Source organism: Salvelinus sp. IW2-2015, linkage group LG15 (genome assembly GCF_002910315.2).
Source record: "Salvelinus sp. IW2-2015 linkage group LG15, ASM291031v2, whole genome shotgun sequence".
NCBI classification, from domain to species: domain Eukaryota; kingdom Metazoa; phylum Chordata; class Actinopteri; order Salmoniformes; family Salmonidae; genus Salvelinus; species Salvelinus sp. IW2-2015.
This window is the reverse complement of record NC_036855.1, coordinates 33,669,365-33,689,957: the sequence shown is the minus strand read 5'-3', so window position 1 is coordinate 33,689,957 and position 20,593 is coordinate 33,669,365. Positions and strand designations below refer to the sequence as shown.

At 42.9% G+C, this 20,593-nt stretch overlaps 1 protein-coding gene across 1 annotated transcript in view; it reads right to left on the bottom strand.

Moving 5' to 3' along the window:
* LOC111974363 (protein patched homolog 1) overlaps positions 1–11,431 on the bottom strand; it is a gene marked incomplete at its 5' end in the record, with an annotated part of 40,968 nt that extends 29,537 nt beyond the window's left edge. Inside the window, 8 exon segments of the mRNA XM_070446834.1 lie at positions 5,227–5,369; positions 8,916–9,225; positions 9,889–9,971; positions 9,974–10,108; positions 10,111–10,457; positions 10,459–10,518; positions 11,299–11,329; positions 11,332–11,431. Coding sequence (XP_070302935.1) covers positions 5,227–5,369; positions 8,916–9,225; positions 9,889–9,971; positions 9,974–10,108; positions 10,111–10,457; positions 10,459–10,518; positions 11,299–11,329; positions 11,332–11,431 — 1,209 coding nt within the window.
* Between the last annotated feature and the right edge of the window lie 9,162 nt (positions 11,432–20,593).

The following is a 20,593-nucleotide window of genomic DNA, read 5'->3' as shown; positions in this document are numbered from 1 at the left end:
TCTCTCTCTCAGAAACACACACATTGCCAACTTTCATATAATTCCCTTGGCCATAAGGAACGAATGGCCGTCCAGTGCTGGGAGAAATGTTAGCAGAAAGACATCAAAGCGAAAATGCCTCCCCAGAAAGCTGTGGTGTGGCATATCAAAATAAAACATCTAGCTTTGCAATTTGCCAGGGTTGGAAAATATCTGTTCTTAATTTGACATGGAAAAAAATACAGCTACTACTGTACAGTATATGCGTGCACACTTTGACCAAAAAAATGTACTCTCTCTCTCTCACACGCACGCACGCACACACATGCACGCACGCACGCACACACGCACGCACACACACACAGTGTTGACTCAAAGAGATCACGTGCTTCAGCTCCTCTCCACTCATTGAAAGGGGACACGGCAGCAGAGCACAGAGAAAATAAGAAGAGGGAGGGAAGAGAGAGAGAGAGAGAGAGAGAGAGAGAGAGAGAAGAGCGCCGGAGAGAGGGGAAAATAGAACTTTGAAAGAGAGAGAAAACGGTGAGAGAGAGGGAGAGAAAACCTAGAAAGAGAGTGGGAGGGAGAGGAAAAGTCGGAAGAGTGAGAGAGAGACGGGGAGAGAGAGAGAGTTGAATTCCAAAGGTCTGTCTTGCATTAAGCAGCAGGATACGCAACCACTGTATGTCTTCAAGCTGTCACGGGAAGCCCATGGAGCACGGCTGGCGGCCCATCGCCCTGCAGCCAGCTCCGCTTCCCTCACAGGCACAGGAAGTGACATCATAGGGCCGCCCGCACACCAGCAGGCCTCCCAGGCCCGGGCTGTTTCGTGATATCTATGCTAGTGGTTTACCAACCACCAACTAAAGGCAAAAACCCATCCAACTAACAGAACAACATCTGTAGCAGACCCACCATTGCGTCGCTGTCTGATGAAAACCGTGTAACTCCATTTCTGCCCACATGTTTATTTTTTATTTATTGAAAGCAGTAACTCCTGTCAATGTACTCTGAACATTTCATGATTCAAGAAGCAAGAAAATGTATTCAAAGTAGCTTCTGACGTTTCATAATTGTATGTTGATTAATGGTCATTTTTTTCAATTTCCTGAGAAGTTTCTGTTTTTGGAGATAAGAGGTTTACATCAGACAGCGACGATTTGGGAGATACTGCTAGGCTACACTATTAGCCAGATAGTGGAGGATCTAGGGTACGCTTCAATGATTCATCACACACACACATACCTTCAGACTCCAGGGGGCATGATATTGCCATCTATCTTCCTCTGTCTGGCGGCTTACTATCACACCTAGCCTTAACTAGAAACACCGTGAAAGTGTTCAACTGTGTTATCTGATGCAAACGGGAACACAGACACATGCACACACACCATGGTTAGAGTTGGGTATCTCTAGCCTGTAGCTAGCAGCAAATGGGACAAACGGTTTGAATGAAGAGTTAATAGCTTTTTCAGAGACGGGTTGCAGCCCCGGCGAGGGCTTTAAATTCCTGGGCTTGGTAAAGTCATCAGAGAGAGATAGAGCGAGAGAGAGAGAGAGAGAGAGAGAGAGAGAGAGAGAGAGAGAGAGAGAGAGAGAGAGAGAGAGAGAGAGAGAGAGAGAGAGAGAGAGAGAGAGAGAGAGAGAGAGAGAGAGAGAGAGAGAGAGAGAGAGAGAGAGAGAGAGAGAGAGAGAGAGAGAGAGAGAGAGAGAGAGAGAGAGAGAGAGAGAGAGAGAGAGAGAGAGAGAGAGAGAGAGAGAGCGAGAGCGAGAGCGAGAGMGAGAGAAAGGCCTGTTTATAAGCCAGGTGTGGCTTTCCTAGGCCCAGCCACAGACCTCTACTCACACGTACACCCACATAGGACAAAATGGGCTCTGTGTCACTCAGTATCCCGTTCTCCAAGGCTTCATTAAATCCAATGTTGTACAATCCTACTGTACCACTGCTACATTCCAGGACAAGAGATGAGAAGGACAGGATAAGAAGGCTACTGAGCATCATCAAGCATTCAAATAGTTCTGCTTAAGTCAGATAGTGTACTCCTCAATGCCTTTTATGCTCGCTTCGAGGCAAGCAAAACTAAAGCATGCACGAGAGCACCAGTTGTTCTGGATGACTGTGTGATAACGCTCACGGTAGTCGATGTGAACAAAACCTTTAAACAGGTCAACAAAGCCGCTGGGCCAGACGGATTACCAGGACGTGTACTCAAAGCATGCGCGGACCAACTGTCAAGTGTCTTCACTGACATTTTCAACCTCTCTCTGACCGAGTCTGTAATACCTACATGTTTCAAGCAGACCACCATAGTCCCTGTGTCCGTCCAAGGAAGCGAAGGTAACCTGCATAAATGATTACCGCCCCGTGGCACTCACGTCGGTAGCCATGAAGTGCTTGTGAAAGGCTGGTCATGGCTGACATCAACAGCATCCTCCCGGACACCCTAGACCCACTCTGTATATAGTCTCSTTATTGTTATTCTTATTATGTTACTTTTTATTATTACTATTTATTTTAGTCTACTTGGTAAATATTTTCTTAACTCTTCATGAACTGCACTTTTGGTTAAGGGCTTGTAAGTAAGCATTTCACGGTAAAGTCTACACTTGTTGTATTCGGCGCATGTGACAAATAAAGTTTGATTTGATTTGAGATAGGGTCATAGGCAGAGTTTGACGGGCTTGCTTTGTAGTAATCAACAAATAATCACCTGGTTAAAGTGGGCGACTTACGATCCCACACCCAGCTGGTTTAGATAAAGGAGTGTTGATCATACTGTACACCCACCTAGTTGAAGTGAATGGGTTTTGATCGAAAAACTCAGTTTTTTAAATAAATGGGTTGGAGACAAGTCACGTGGTTGAAGTGAATGGGTTTAGCCTGGTTTTAATAAGTGGGTTTCACCTGGTTGAAGTGAATAGGGTTTTGCCTGGTATTAGCCCTTGACACTTGTACCCGCATACGAGTTGAAATTGGCAGATTTGGACACTGATAAGCGCCTAAATTGGAACGCAGTGGCTGTACAGTAACATGCTATACATGACGTCAGAGCTCTGGCTCGGCGCGTCACAACGCTGTATGGGTTTTGACTGACAGCCGTTCTGAGCTTGAGCACCACGCGCGACGAGAAGTTCCCCACATCCCTCCAGCTAATTGGGCAACTTAAAAAAAATATATATATTTTTTTGTTGTCTGAGTGAGGGAAATGCTGGAAATTACGAGGACTAGAGACGTTGAGGATTATAATAAACCCCTGTCCAAACGTGCACTTCACATTTCTATATCATAGAAATCATGTAATATACAGTGTCAGTGTTTATGATCACTATGTTTGATGTACAGTTACTAGATGACATGGCATTATACCCTGGGTTGTCCTGAACAGAATGAGCCTGTTTGTTGTATTGTGAAGAACATTTGGCGCGGACCCCACACACCTAAATTAACTCATGACTCCATTCCATGCGCCCCAAAATGACGATCTGCTTCTCTGAATTGCCTTGTGAAAGCCTAGAACTGTAAGATCGTATTTGACAATTTAGCTCGTCATGTTGGCAATAGAACAAGCTTTCAAATGATTCCCATTTGATCCAGATTGCGATTTATAATGGACCGTTTTTGGATTGCGTAAACAACAACAGTAATCGTGTAAAGGCGGGGATGCAGGGCCGTGTTCCAAACCAAACAACTACAAGTGTGCTTGCTCTAGTTCCTCAACGGCACAGCTAGGAGAGGTCAAAAAAGCTCTTTGTAGTTGAAGACTTTTCTTTGAGTCATAAAAGTGCATGGAAATGACTTAGGAACTGTGCACACTTTGGAGAGGTGTGTGGTCACTTTGAAACACCAGTTAGTCCTCTCACTTAAAGCCTTGTCATTTTTTTGTCTTATGTTGCACCTACCCCATATTTTCCAAGAATGTTCTTATCATGTTACTGAATGTATCCAGAGTATTTCTAGATTTCGGTATCAACAAATGTGGCAAAAAGGACAGTAAATGTAAAATGAACATAAAATCAACCGTTTAATGTTTGGATTCAGTCTTGTGTCAGGTGAACTGTTGTCTTCTCATTTTACGTCTAATCATTTCCCGATAATCTCCAAACTGGTCCATTTTAATTGCTACCATCGTTCTGCATATGATTTTCATATTTTTTCAATAAGAAACATTTCAATTTAGCCCTATCCATATAGGCCATTTCCATCGACTATAAAGGGTTATTAATAGCTGAGTCTCACCTGGTTGAAGTGAATGGGTTTAGCCTGGTATTATTAAGTGACTCTCACCTGGTTGAAGTGAATGGGTTTAGCCTGGTATTATTAAAGTGACTCTCACTGGTTGAAGTGAATGGGTTTAGCCTGGTATTATTAAGTGACTCTCACCTGGTTGAAGTGAATGGGTTTAGCCTGGTATTATTAAGTGACTCTCACCTGGTTGAAGTGAATGGGTTTAGCCTGGTATTATTAAGTGACTCTCACCTGGTTGAAGTGAATGGGTTTAGCCTGGTATTATTAAGTGACTCTCACCTGGTTGAAGTGAATGGGTTTAGCCTGGTATTATTAAGTGACTCTCACCTGGTTGAAGTGAATGGGTTTAGCCTGGTATTATTAAGTGACTCTCACCTGGTTGAAGTGAATGGGTTTAGCCTGGTATTATTAAGTGACTCTCACCTGGTTGAAGTGAATGGGTTTAGCCTGGTATTATTAAGTGACTCTCACCTGGTTGAAGGGAATGGGTTTAGCCTGGTATTATTAAGTGACTCTCACCTGGTTGAAGTGAATGGGTTTAGTCCTGGTATTATTAAGTGACTCTCACCTGGTTGAAGTGAATGGGTTTAGCCTGGTATTATTAAGCGGTCTCACCTGGTTGAAGTGAATGGGTTTAGCCTGGTATTATTAAGTGACTCTCACCTGGTTGAAGTGAATGGGTTGAGCCTGGTATTATTAAGCGGGTCTCACCTGGTTGAGTGAATGGGTTGAGCCTGGTATTATTAAGCGGGTCTCACCTGGTTGAAGTGAATGGGTTGAGCCTGGTATTATTAAGCGGGTCTCACCTGGTTGAAGTGAATGGGTTAGAGCCTGGTATTATTAAGCGGGTCTCACCCTGGTTGAAGTGAATGGGTTGAGCCTGGTATTATTAAGCGGGTCTCACCTGGTTGAAGTGAATGGGTTTAGCCTGGTATTATTAAGCAGGTCTCACCTGGTTGAAGTGAATGGAGTTTAGCCTGGTATTATTAAGCGGGTCTCACCTGGTTGAAGTTGATGGGCTTGTCCCTGCGTCCGGTCTGTACCAGCAATTTGTAAGCCAGGACCCCGTCGTCTGAACCGTTCCTGTAGCTGCTCTGTGTGATCCGACCCGACTCCCAGTCCTGATCAAACGCTGCCTGCAGACCTGTAGACACACAACCACAACGCAACCATTTCACAACCATAACATAACCATACGTCACAACGCACAAAACAACCATAACATAACCAAACATCATAAAACACACCAAAAAATAAAAAAGAACTATAGCAAAACCATACATCACAGCATACCAAACACAACGGCACTTCTCTCTACAAGAAAACGTAGTTGAACACACAAAACACATGGCCACATCAAAAGCATGTTCCACATTCCCCACCAAGACCAACAGACCTCTCAACATGCTCCATTCAAACTGAAAAACAGGACAGCGCTCTATAAAAAAAAATTCAAAAAAGAAGATCAAAACTCGACCACACATCCAAAACGGGCCGTGTTTTCCACAACAACCGGTGGGCACGGCCGCATTCCTCAAGAGAACTTCTAAAAAGCAGACTACGGTCAAAAGGACCGCAAGGCCTTGAACCGCACTCTTCAAACAGCGAACAGAGACAGCGCAGCACTCTGTCCCCCGGAGCAGAGCACCACAGCGGAACATAAGTGGTAGCCAGACCGTTGTAGAAGTCATTAGGAGCACGACCAGTCGGTTTCTAACGGACACAAACCAAACAGAGCACAACAACATGTGAAGTCTCTCTTCCGGGATATCGCCATACCTTCCTCCGCGGTGCTCTGGCCTGTGGAGATATTGACTACATATAGACATACAACACAGTAATTGCCTCTTCTGTAGAACCCACTCCATTTCGGTCTCACGGCAACCTCTTTTTGTCTCACAATTACACAGCAAAACCTCAAACCGGACACACACAGCAACAACAACTCTCTCTCTCTCTCTCTTCTCTCCTCTCTCTCTCTTCCTCTCTCTCTCTCTCTCTCCTCTCTTCCTCTCTCTCTCTTCTCTCTCTCTCTTCCTCTCTCTCTCTCCTCTCTCTCTTGCTCTCTCTCTCCCTCTCTTTCTCTCTTTCTCTCTCCCCTCTCTCTCCTCTCTTCCTCTCTCTCTCCTCTCTCTCTCTCTTCCTCTCTCTCTCTCTCCCCTCTCTCTCTCTCTCCTCTCTCTCTCTCTCCTCTCTCTCTCTGTATGGCTGGTGGTTTTCTTGTGTCGGCTTGAACTTGAATCTCAGCACAAAGCGCTGAACGTGTTAAACCTCTTCCAAACGGTTTGCGATGTGAGACTAGTAAATCCAGGGCCTGTAAGTCAATGTGTTTCAGTTTTAGTCCCACACACTGAGTGGGATAATGATTGTCTAATTACACACATTTCTCCCCCGCGTACTTTATGAGACCTCACTTAAACGCCTTAAAAGACGTTGGTACGTGGTACACACTGTGCTGGTTAGTGCATTGTATAAGAGCAAGGACAAACTCAGTATCCAACTCCGACACACGTTCAGGTAGAACAGGCCGAGAATATACCTCTCTACCTCTGTGTCTTAACTTCTTTCCGTCATGCTCTCTATCTCTACCTCTCAATTACTAATTGTTTCATTGCTCTCTCTCTTTTCTGTGTTTCTCTCCTCTTGGCCTCCTGCACTCCCCTCTCCGTTCCCCCTGGCCGGTAGCCTGTTCCTGGGATAGTGTTTTGGGTCTCCCCTTGCTCGCTGTCTGGGTCCAATTTGTCCAGCCATCTCACTGAGCAATATTAAACACAGCTCTCTGTAACCCACCCACTCTGCAGCTCCCCCGCCCAGCCACACACACACGCCGCGCACCACACATTCAAGCACACACATACATACGTGTGCAAGCGCGGACGCAGATGGAATACACGCGGAAATGTACAAGCACGTCAACCCACAATGCATCACCAGCGGTGTCCAGCTGTTGTTCACAGGCTTAGGTCTACATGGTTCCTGTTGCTGGAAAACAACCGCAGCTAATGAGGATGCCTGTAGTACATGACAGCTAAAAAGTGTACGGTGCAAGCCTGTGTGTTTGTATGCAGGTACAGTGCAYTTGGAAAGTATTCAGACCCCTTGACTTAGTCCCACATTTTGTGACGTTACAGCCCTGTTATAAAACGGATTCAATTGTGTCTTTTTTCTCCTTATCAATCTACACACAATACCCCACATTTGGCAAATGTACTCCAAATCAAACAACTGAAATATTACATTTACATAAGTATTCAGACCCTTTACTCAGTACTTTGTTAAAGCACCTCGAGTCTTCTTGGGTATGAATCTGCAAGCTTGGCAYACCTGTATTTGGGGAGTTTCTCCCATTCTTCTCTGCAGATCCTCTCAGGCTTGGTCAGGTTGGATGGGGAGCGTCACTGCACAGCTATTTTCAGGTCTCTCCAGAGATGTTTGATTGGGTTCAAGTCCGGGCTTTGGCTGGGCCACTCAAGGACATTCAGAAACGTGTCCCAAAGCCACTCCTGTGTTGTCTTGGCTGTGTGTTTAGGATCATTGTCCTGTTGGACGGTGAACCTTCACCCCCAGTCTGAGGTCCTGAGCGCTCTGGAGCAGGTTTTCATCAAGGATCTCTCTGTACTTTGCTCCGTTCATCTTTCCCTCGATCCGGACTAGTCTACAAGTCCCTGCCGCTGAAAAACATTCCCACAGCATGATGCTGCCACCACCATGCTTCACCATAGGGATGATGTAAGGTTTCCTCCAGATGTGACGCTTGGCATTCAGGCCAAAGTTCCATCTTGGTTTCATCAGACCAGAGGATCTTGTTTCTCATGGTCTGAAAGTCTTTTATGTGCCTTTTGGCAAACTCAAAGCGGGCTGTCATGTGACTTTTACTGAGGAGTGGCTTCTCTCTGGCCACTCTACCATAAAGGCCTGATTGGTGGAGTGCTGCAGAGATGGTTGCTCTTCTGGAAATTTCTCCCATCTCCACAGAGGAACTCTGGAGCTCTGTCAGAGTGACCATGGGGTTCTTGGTCACCTCCCTGACCAAGGTCTTTCTCCCCCGATTGCTAAGTTTGGCCGGGCGGCCAGCTCTAGGAAGAGTCTTGGTGCATCCAAACTTCWTCCATTTAAGAATGATGGAGGCCACTGTGTTCTTGGGGACCTTCAATTCTGCAGAAATGTTTTGGTACCCTTCCCCAGATATGTGCCTCGACACAATCCTGTCTCGGAGCTCTACGGACAATTCCTTCAACCTCATGGCTTGGTTTTTGCTCTGACATGCACTGTCAACAGTGGGACCTTATATAGACAGCTGTGTGCCTTTCCAAATCATGTCCAATCAATTGAATTTCCCACAAGTGGACTATAATCAAGTTGTAGAAACATCTCAAGGATGATCAATGGAAACAGGATGCACCTGAGCTCATTTTTGAGTCTCATAGGAAAGGGTCTGAATACATATGTAAATAAGGTATTTCTGTTTTTTGTTTATAATTCATTTGAAAACATTTCCAAAAACTCGTTGTCTTATAGGGTATTGTGTGTGCAGATTGTTAAAATCCATTTTGAGATTTAAAAAAAATAATACTATTTTTTTTTTTAAAATATGGCTGTAACGTAACAAAACGTGGAAAAAGTGAAGGGGTCTGAATACTTTCCAAATGCACCGTACAGTATATATATATATGTATTGTATATGCCTCACCTTGCAGCCAGTCCCTGAAGTAGTGGAGCCACATGAGTGGCAGCTGGCCGTTGTCCTCCCTCAGTACGTAGCGGATCGTGTTGAAGCTGCGGTGCAGCTGGTAGAGCAGGGGCTGGGCCTGGGAGTACTCCGCCCGCTGGGTCACCACGTACATGTTGTAGAAGGAGAAGAACTTGAACTGGGCCCCGATGAAGTCGTACTCGCTGGTCTCCCTGGGAACGATGTCGGTCAGCTCCAGCCCGTCCCGTACCCGTGTGGTCCCGTACAGACTGACCCCCAGCAGGACCAGGAACAGCAGGATGACTACCACCTGAAGAGAGGGAGGGACGGAGGGAGGAGGGGGGAGAGAGGGAGATAAGTACACAGTACGCCGAACATGGGTGGCCCTTTACAGACTGAAACCCAACGACCACAGAAACATCCCACGTTCCAAAGTGGACTAGAGAGGAGTGTTGAGATGGGCCCCGGTCAAAATAAGTGCACTATGTAGGGAACAGGGTGCCATTTGGGACGCAGACAAGAGCAGGTAAATACCGCTGGCAGGACCTGTTTTACTATCCCAGTTTAGTCACCCATCTCAACACTCCAGCCAGCATAATGTAGTGTCTGTCTGACCACAGACTGAGTCAGTCAGGTCGGGGGGTCAGTTTAAGGGCCCACCCAGGAGAGAAGACAGAGATCTTTTTAGTCAGAAACTGACCACAGACTGAAAGCCAGGTCTAGCCCTGCTCTAAGATATTTGACTACTAGAACGTACTCTAACTTACTACTCATGCTCTGTGGTTAGATACGTCTGACTCAGCAGGCTCTGCGAGTTAGCCACCGCTGGGGAGGAACCCACAAGTGCGCGCGCGCAGCACACACACACACACACACACACACACACACACACACACACACACACACACACACACCACACACACACACACACACACACACTCACACACATACACACACAAACACACAGACAGACAGACCGACCTTGTGGTGGGTGCAGTAGGAAGGGGGCGTAGTGTTTCTCTGCGAAGTACGCCAGGGTCCATCGGGAGCAGGGGGCTCCAGACAGCGCAGCCAGAGAGCCTCTCCAGACTGGGACAGCAGATCCCTGGTGGAGCTGGCACTCTCCCCCGACACACACACACCCTCCCCGCCTGGGGGGAGACAGGGGAACGCCAGAGGAGGACGGGGGGAGGAGGGAACGGGACTGAGCCGGAACCACGCCCACCATTGTTGTTGTTCAGGTTGCCGTGACTACTGCTACTCCCACTCCGGCTGTGATGGTTGCTATGGTGGTTGTTGTTGCCATGAACACCGTGACTGGCGTTGGGGTTGTTGGCGGGGCCGGTGGCTGCGGGTGTAAACGGTTGTACGGAGATCTGGGACCTGGGTTCGGCCGTAGTGTAGAAGGCCTGAGTCCTGGGGTCGTACTCTGTCCTCAGCTGGACGGTAGACTGCATGGTGATCTGAGTCTGCTGGGAGAAACCATGGCTGCTGTAGGAGGGAGGGGGGTGCGGAAGGAGGTAGGAGGAGGGCTGTAGTGACTGCGTCTGCTCCGTCCAGGTAAGCCTGGGGTTCGATCTGGATCACCCTGTTAGCACACGGGCTGGAGAGACACAGACAGAGAGTTAGCACACAGGCTGGGGGACAGACAGACAGACAGACAGACAGACAGACAGACAGACAGACAGACAGACAGACAGACAGACAGACAGAAGCAGACAGACAGACAGACAGAGAGTTAGCACACAGCTGGGGGACAGACAGACAGACAGAGAGTTAGCACACAGGCTGGTGGACAGACAGACAGACAGACAGAACAGACAGGACAGACAGACAGACAGACAGACAGACAGACAGACAGACAGACAGACAGACAGACAGACAGACAGACAGACAGAGAGTTAGCACACAGGCTGGGGGACAGACAGACAGAGAGTTAGCACACAGGCTGGGTAACAGACAGACAGAGAGTTAGCACACACGGTGGGTAACAGACAGACAGAGAGTTAGCACACAGGCTGGGGGACAGACAGACAGCTAGCAGTGGCGCTGGAGATGTTTGGTATATGTGCCCGTGTGTACTTCTGGGAGTTATTGAATGTGTGCCTCTGCGAGTGTTATGGAGCTGAACATGCACAGACAGGCAGGTGATGTTTAATAAAGAGAGAGAAGGATAAACAGACAGACAGACAGCAACACTCTAAACAGTAATTAAAGGATCAGTTAGGGAAGTTGAGGTAGAGATACACTCAGCTGTAATCACATGGAAAAATATGACACATGACACACCTTTATGAACCACAGGGTGCGGAGAGATATACAGTGTGTGTGCGTGCGTGTGTATTTGTAGAGTATATGTGTGTGTTGTGTGTGTGTATGTTACCTGTAGAAGCAGCAGAAGATGTCAAAGCGGCGTCCTCTCTGCGATACAGGTCCATACTGAGGATGGCAGGGAAGATGAGCAGTACCATGGCAAAGTTAAACACCACCACCACCGCAGCCTGGCCAGGGAGAACACACACACACACACACACACACACACACCACACACACACACACACACACACACACACACACACACACACAACACACACACACACACAACACACAACACACCACACACACACACACACACACACACACACACACACACACACACACACACAGGGAACAATTGGTTAACTTATCAGGCTGCCATGAGTTGGGAGGGGGTAGTTTATAGAGTTCCTAAAAGGGGTCTACACAGAATACGCAAACCAAGCCGACGAAGCGTAGCGCAGTGTCGCTTCTCGTCACAAAAAGGGCGGCTCCTTATAGCGTGCTCGGTACTACCGTATCACGTGAAAATTGTAACGCGTCGTATCATACTTTCCGTAACCGTGGGGGCAGTATTGTGTACGCAAGGAAGCTTGCTTGGTTCCTTGATCTGATCTATAGGCTATAGGTTATTGCATGAAATTAGCCTATTTTGCATTGATAAGCAAATATAATATCAGCAACTGTTCAAACAATAAACCAAACAACATTATAGCCTTATTAGAACCCGGGCTACTGGTAAAAACAGCTTCAAGATATGTGCTTTTTCTCCACGACTAAAACATGATGATATTCTATTTTTAGCTGATATGGGAGTGAATACATTGAAACAGCATATGAAACTGGGATAATATTGTAGGTTACACAAGCAAGTATACGAATATTTGCCAGGGCATATTATTTCATTATAAATCTGATTATTTCACATGGAGATGAGGGAAGCTAATCAACTTGAAAATCACTTAAACGTCAAGATCAAATGAAATTGTATTTGTCACATGCGCTGAATACAACAGATGTAGACCTTACTGTGAAATGCTTGCTTATGAGCCCTTAACCAACATTGCAAAATATTTACTAAATAAACTAAAGTAAAAAGTAACACAATAAAATAACAATAATGAGACTATATACACGGGGTACCGGTGCCGAGTCAATGTGCGGGGGTACCGGTTAGTCGGGGTAATTTGTACATGTAGGTGGGGGTAAAGTGACTATGCATAGATAATAAACATCAAGTAGCAGCAGTGTAAAAACAAAAGTAAACAGTAAATACTGAGTACGGAAGGCCATTTGATTAATTGTTCAGCAGTCTTATGGCTTGGGGGTAGGAGCTGATAAGAGGCCTTTTGGAACTAGACTTGGCGCTCCGGTACCGCTTGTCGTGCGGTAGCAGAGAGAAGAGTCTATAACTTGGATGACTGGAGTCTTTGACAATTTTTTTGTCTTTCCTCTGACACCGCCTAGTATATAGGTCCTGGATGGCAGGAAGCCTGGCCCTAGTGATGTACTGGGCCATATGCAGTACCCTCTGTAGCGCCTTATGGTCAGATGCCGAGCAGTTGCCATACCGGATGGTGATGCAACCGGTCAGGATGCTCTCGATGGTGCAGCTGTAGAACTTTTTGAGGATCTGGGGACCCATGCTGTCTTGGTTAAGTTTGCTGTCTTGGTTTAGTTTGACATTAAATAAGCAGCCTATTTTGCATTAATAACCAAACATAATCTTAGCGACTGTTCAAACAATAAACCAAACAACATTGTAGCCTTATAGAATCACCCCAAAATGTAAGTGATTATTATTCTAGGTTAAAACTGATAGCCATGTGCTATTTTCTCCTTGAATGTTTTTTTTTTTTGCTGATATGGGAAAAAATACATTGAAACAGCATTTCAAATTAGGATAATCTTGTAGGTTACACTGGCAAGTATAAGAATATTTGCCAGGGCATATTATTGAATTATAAATCAGATTAGTTCACATGGAGATGTGGGAAGCTAAAAGGCTAGCTAGCTTGCAGTGTTTAGCCAATTTGCAAGCAAGACAAGACAACAAGACACTCTTCTTTTGTTTTCACAACAAATAAGTAGACAATAAGAAAATCCAAGAATCCACCCAAAAAGGTATTTTGTTTAGAAGTAATAACTAGTGATTACAGGCTATTGTGAAATGGTAGAACCTGCTGTAGCCAACTAGCTACTCATGTACTTTTTTCTCCATGACCAAAACATGAAGTTCTATTTTTAGATGATATGGGAATGAAAACACAAGCAGCTTGTCAAATCGGGATAATGTGTTAAGTTATACTAGTATAAGAATATTTGCCGGGCATATTCTTTTATTATAAATCTGATTATTTCACATGGCGATGTGGGAAGCTAAAAARGCTAGCTAGCTTGCTATGTTTTAGACAGGCTAAAGCCAGCTACCAAGGCTGCCAGCTAGCTACTACTAGCGAGGGAAGGCGACTCTTCTTTGTTTTCGCCAAAGACAAAAATACAAGACTTTGCTTTCGGCTCCTTGTGAATGGGAGTGGGACTGGAGAGGATATCATGTTACAAAAGTTGTCACCTACTCCAAAAATACATTTTTACCTGGCTAAAAGAGAAATAATATATCTATTGTTTACAGGAAACTAACTCTGCAAATATAGATGAGGAAAAGGACTGGGAGGGAGAAATACATTTTTGTCATGGGCAAAGAAACTCAAAAGGGGTGATTATACTAATTCGTAAAAATGTTGTTCTGGTTGTGGAAAATGGTCAAACAGATCCTCAATGAAATGTATTATTTTAAATATGCTATTTGACCAAAAACAGATCTGGCGAATTGATCAATTTGGCCAAATAATGATGATCCACACTTCTTCTAAAATATATAGAATAATCTATTGAGCTCACAAGCAACGAATGAATCTATTATTATTGTGGGAGGTTATAATACGGTTTGAAGTACCTCAATGGATCGTAAAGAAAGTCACACTACAAACTATCTCCCTCAAGCACTTAAGGAGATCACACATATCATGGATACATTAGAACTAGTGGATATATGGAGGCTGAACAACCCTGACCTAGTGAGATATATATGGAGGAGGCTTAATCAAGCTAGTCGTCTTGATTACTTCCTGGAATCATTCTTGCTGGCATCAAAAGTAAAAAAATATTAATAGGAGACCGAATGCGATCGGACCACCATCTAATTGGCCTCCATATAACTTGCAGAATTTCCAAGTGGTCGGGGATATTGGAAATGGAATAAAAGCCTATTGGATGACAATTTGTTCTTAACTAAGACAAAATAATTCATAATTTAGTTTTTTCTGCACAATATAGGTACAGCAGATCTCCTTATTGTATGGGACACTTTTACATGTACTTTTGGAGGCCATTCAATAGAACACTCATCATTGTATTATAAACAAAAGCGGTTTAGGTCCAAAGAGATTAGACTAATAAAGGAAATAGAGGAAATAACAGAGCAGGTAGATGGTCATGGAAACTGTACTATAGAGGCACAAAATAGGTTAGAGGAAAAACAAAAAGAATTGGAGGTACTTATTCAAGAACGATCAAGTGTAATGTATTACAAAAATAAAGCGGATTGGATTGAAAATGGGGAAAAATGCACAACATTTTTCTTGGATCTTCAACATAGAAATGCTACCAAAAAGAATTTACAGAAATCATCCATGATTCACAAAATGATATTTTGAAAGAGGTAGCAAAATATTTTAAGCATATGTTTTCTTTTCAGTCTCCTCCATTTCCACTGAATGATGTTAACTGTAAGGATTTCTTCCCTAATAATAATAATAAAGTTAATTTAAAACATTTACTGAAAGACCTGTGTGAACATCAACTTACAAAAGAGGAACTTAATGATGCAATTAAATCTTTCCAGTCTGGAAAAACACCAGGGCTTGATGGTATACCAGTAGAGGTACACCAAACATTTTTTAATGTTTTTTTATGTACTAAAATATCCATTATTAGCATGCCTCTTACACTTCAATGTTGTGATGCGAAAATCCTGGWGAAATGCATAGCGGTGAATCTCTTATACAATGGGTAAAAATTATGTACAGCAACCACAGATGTAAAATAGTAAATAATGGTTACTTCTCAGAAAGTATAGAGATTTTAAGAGGAGTAAAACAAGGCTGTCTGTTGTCTCCATATCTATTTATTATGGCCATTGAAAYGCTAGCTATCAAAATTAGATCCAACAAGAACATCAAGGGGTTAGAAATTCAGGGRTAAAAACAAAAGTGTCAATGTAAGACTCAAGTTYTTTCTTAARTCCGCAATCTGGATCCCTGCACAGTCTTATTGAAGATCTTGATCACTTTTCTAGCCTCTCTGGACTAAAACCTACGTATGACAAGTGTACCATATTACGTATTGGATCGTTAAAAGACACAGTGTTAACACTACCTTGTAGTTTACCAATAAAATGGGCGGATGGTGAAGTAGACACACTTGGTATTCACATCTCAAAAAATGTAAATGAGCTTACCACAATCAATTTCATTAGAAAGTTTGGAAAAATAGATAAGATTCTGCAACCATGGAGAGGTTGGCCCTATCACAGTTTACTTACTTACTAATGGCGCTGCCTACTTCAGACGACTCATTTTTAAATCACAAGAGCAAAAAAATATTTCATTTTATTTGGAACGCTAAGGCAGACAAAATTAAACGTGTTTATATAATGAATATGAGTTTGGGGGGCTAAAACGATTAAATATTACATCTTTAAAACTCACTAAAAGCTTCACTCATATATAAGTTATACTTAAACCCAAAATGGTTCTCCAGTAGATTATTAAGAAAGACTCATCCTTGGCCTTTTTGCCTTTATACAGATTACAACCTCTCATTTCCCGAATCATTTAAAATAAAATTTTGTTTAGTATCGCCCTTTCTTAACCTGTTATGGCTGCAGGGGGCGTATTGAAAAACTGGAAAATATGTGCAAATTTTCAAACGGCCTCTTAATCAATTTTTGCTCTTACAATATGCATATTATTATTACTATTGGATAGAAAACAGTCTCTAGTTTCTAAAACCGTTTTAATTATTTCTCTAAGTGGAACAGAACAATTTTTACAGCCCATTTCCTATCCGGAAGTGAGATTTCCAAAATCGATGTCGCTTTTCAAGCCCTTGTCTATAAAAGGGCATGTCACTTAGGACTGTAGAAACACGTCATACGCCTTCCTCTGGGTGTCATGCGGAAGTGAGAGAAGAAAATCCACTTGATTATCTTCGGTCAGGGAATTGTATACAACATCTTGGAGTGAGAAGTGCGCACTTATTTTTTTTGGAAGGCGCGAAGTTGGATCTGGAGTAGCCTCCTGGAAAACCGTCGTTATAGGTGAAATATCTCTGGCTTCGATTTTATTTGATACATGTCACATATATCATCCTAAAGTATGTTTTTTTCAATATACTTTAATTATATTATTGAAATGATTCTGGACTTTAGACGTGATGCACGCAAGAATTTTTTCAAGATGGAGAGTTAGCGTCGCACTGCCAGTGTGCTTGCTAATTCAAGAGGGAAAGTGTTCGTTCTGGATCGAAATAAAGACATTTCTGAACAAAGGACCCCTTGGAGAACATTCTGATGGAAGATCAACAAAAGAAGGACCCAATTTGGGATGCTTTTCATATATCTGTCGAACTGTGCTAGCTACCGTTTGACTAGAATCAATGCTGCTGTGTGCTAGCTATTGTAGTAAGCTAATATAACGATATATTTGGTTTTCGCTGTAAAACACTGAAAAATCGGAAATATTGCGTCTATTCACAAGATCTTATTCTTTCATTAGCTATCCACCATATATTGTTCTGAAATGTTTTATGATGTGTAATTAGTAGTTGACGTTGGTGTCTGTATTTTCTCTGGCTACTCCCGTGCGATTTCTGACTGAGCTGTGTATTGCTATGATGGTAGCAGTAATGAAAACTGATTTATAGCTAAATATGCACATTTTTCGAACAAAACATAGATTTATGTGTAACATGTTATAGGACTGTCATCTGAGGGAGTTTTTTCTAGGTTATTTAGGTTGCAGTTTCTAGTTAGTTAGGTTAGCTTGTTTGCATGCTACTTGCATGCTACCGTTGCTGTGAAAATGTCTGTCTGTCTTTTGTATTTGGTGGTGAACTAACATAAATATATGTGGTGTTTTCGCTGTAAAACACTTCAAAAATCGAAATATTGGCTCTCTTCACAAGATCTTTCTCTTTCATTAGCTATCCACCATATATTGTTCTGAAATGTTTTATGATGTGTAATTAGTAGTTGACGTGGTGTCTGTATTTCTCGGCTACTCCCGTGCGATTTCTGACATGTAGCTATGATGGTAGCAGTAATGTAAAACTGATTTTATAGCTAAAATATGCAAATTTTTTGAACAAAACATAGATTTATTGTGTAACATGTTATAGGACTGTCATCTGAGGTAGTTTTTTCTAGGTTATTTAGGTTGGTTCTAGGTTAGTTAGGTTGGCTTGTGCATGCTACTTGCATCCTACTTGTGCTGTGAAAAATGTCTGTCCTCCTTTTTTATTTGGTGGTGAGCTAACATAAATATATGTGGTGTTTTCTCTGTAAAACATTTAAAAAATCGGACATGTTGGCTGGATTGACAAGATGTTTATCTTTCAAATGCTGTATTGGACTTGTTAATGTGTGAAAGTTAAATATTTAAAAAAAATAGATTTTGAATTTCGCGCCGTGCACTTGAGCTGGATTTTGTCATAGGTGTACCGGCGTCGGGATGACGTCGGGCTGCAGCCATAACAAGCCATACGAAGCTGGTTACAGTTTCAGTTTTACCCTCCAGAAAAGATAGAACAAATATTACAACAAATGTTATGGTTAAACTCAAATATACTGATTAATAAAAAAACATTATTTATGGAAAAAAATTGAATTAAAAAAAATTGATGTATTAATGATATTAGGTATAGAAACGGTGGAGTTATGTCACATACGCAGCTATCGAAAATATATGGGAATGTCTGCTTAATCCAAACTTACAACCAACTGATTGCAGCACTACCACAAAAATGGAGGAGGCAAGTGGAAAAGAGAGAAGGAAGGGAACTTGTTTGCCTGCCATATATTGAAGATACAAATTGTCTGAAAGGAACTGGCATAAATAGAAAAATATTTTCATTTGAGGACAAAAATGTTGACAGCTGCGCCATACAGGTTGCAAAATAAATGGGAAGAGATTTTCAATGTACCGATTCCATGGCACACAAAAAAAAACGTTGTGTTTTTTCAATTTAAATTATTATACAAAATTCTTGCCACCAACAGAATGCTATATATATGGGACAAACAAACAATCTCAGCTCTGTAGATTTGCTGCGAAGAGACTGAATCCCAAGATTATTTATTCTGGTATTGCCCATATATAGCTTGTTTATTGTCACAGGTTCAGGAATGGTTAAAATTAACCTTACAAATAGCAGTGTTGGGCGATTTGGAAAGCCATGGTCAGCCAATAAATAATATAATAATACCCGTGGGAAAGGTTTTCATCTTTAGCTCACAATCTGTAGATACTATAAAATTAGAAAGTTTATAAATGTATGTAAAACATCAGAGCACAATTGAAAAGTATATGGCACATGGAAACCAAACGAAGGTGGTCTATGGTGATAGGTGGGATGGGCTGAGAGGTGGGATTAAAGAGTTTATGTATGGTAATAAATTATTGTTACGTGATTGCTTTATACAAAAGTACCATGTACAGTACCCGTCAAAAGTTTGGACAAACCTACTGTCACGTTCTGACCTTAGTTTCTTTTTTATGTCTTTGTGTTAGGTTGGTCAGGGCGTGAGTTGGGGTGGGCAGTCTATGTTATTTTTTCTAGGTTGTTTGTTTTCTATGTGTTTGGCCTGGTGTGGTTCCCAATCAGAGGCAGCTGTTTATCGTTGTCTCTGATTGGGAGCCATATTTAGGTAGCCTGTTTTCCATTGTGTGTTGTGGGTGGTTATTTTCCGTTTCAGTGTTTGCACTATACGGGACTGTTTCGGTTGTTTGTTTGTACTTTTGTTATTTTGTTCAGTGTTCTGTTGTTTTATTAAATATCTCATTATGGACACTTACCACGCTGCACATTGGTCCGATCCTTGCTACTCCTCCTCAGACGAAGAGGAAATCCGTTACACCTACTCATTCAAGGGGTTTTTCTTTATTTTTAGCTTCATGAGGTCGTCACCTGGAATGCATTTCAGTTAACAGGTGTGCCTTCTTAAAAGTTAATTTGTGGAATTTCTTTCCTTCTTCATGCGTTTAAGCAAATCAGTTGTGTTGTGACAAGGTAGGGGTGGTATACAGAAGATAGCCCTGTTTGGTAAAATACCAAGTCCATATTATGGCAAGAACAGCTCAAATAAGCAAAGAAAAATTACAGTCCATCATTACTTTAAGACATGAAGGTCAGTCAATCCGGAAAATGTCAAGAACTTTCATAGTTTCTTCAAGCGCAGTCTCAAAAAACATCAAGCGCTATGATGAAACTGGCTCTCATGAGGACCGCCACAGGAAAGGAAGACCCAGAGTTACCTCTGCTGCAGAGGATATGTTCTTTAGAGTTACCAGCCTCAGAAATTGCAGCCCAAATAAATGCTTCACAGAGTTCAAGTAACAGACACATCTCAACATCAACTGTTCAGAGGAGACTGCGTGAATCAGGCCTTCATGGTCGAAATGCTGCAAAGAAACTACTACTAAAGGACACCAATAATAAGAAGAGACTTGTTTGGCCAAGAAACATGAGAAATGGACATTAGACCAGTGGTAATCTGTCCTTTGGTTGGATGAGTCCAAATGTGAGATTTTTGGTTCCAAAAATCGCCGTGTCTTTGTGAGACGCATAGCAGGTGAACGGATTATCTCTGCATGCGTGGTTCCCACCATGAAGCATGGAGGAGGAGGTGTGATGGTGTGGGGGTGCTTTGCCGGATGACACTGTCAGTGATTTATTTAGAATTCAAGGCASACTTAACCAGCATGGCTACCACAGCATTCTGCAGCGATATGCCATCCCATCTGGTTTGTGCTTAGTGGGATTATCATTTGTTTTTCAACAGGAAAATGACCCAACACACCTCCAGGCTGTGTAAGGGCTATTTGACCAAGAAGGAGAGTGTTGGAGTGCTGCATCAGATGACCTGGCCTCCACAATCACCCGACCTCAACCCAATTGAGTTGGTTTGGATGAGTTGGACTGCAGAGTGAAGGAAAAGCAACCAACGAGTGCTCAGCATATGTGGGAACTCCTTCAAGACTGTTGTTAAAGCATTCCAGGTGAAGATGGTTGAGAGATGCCAA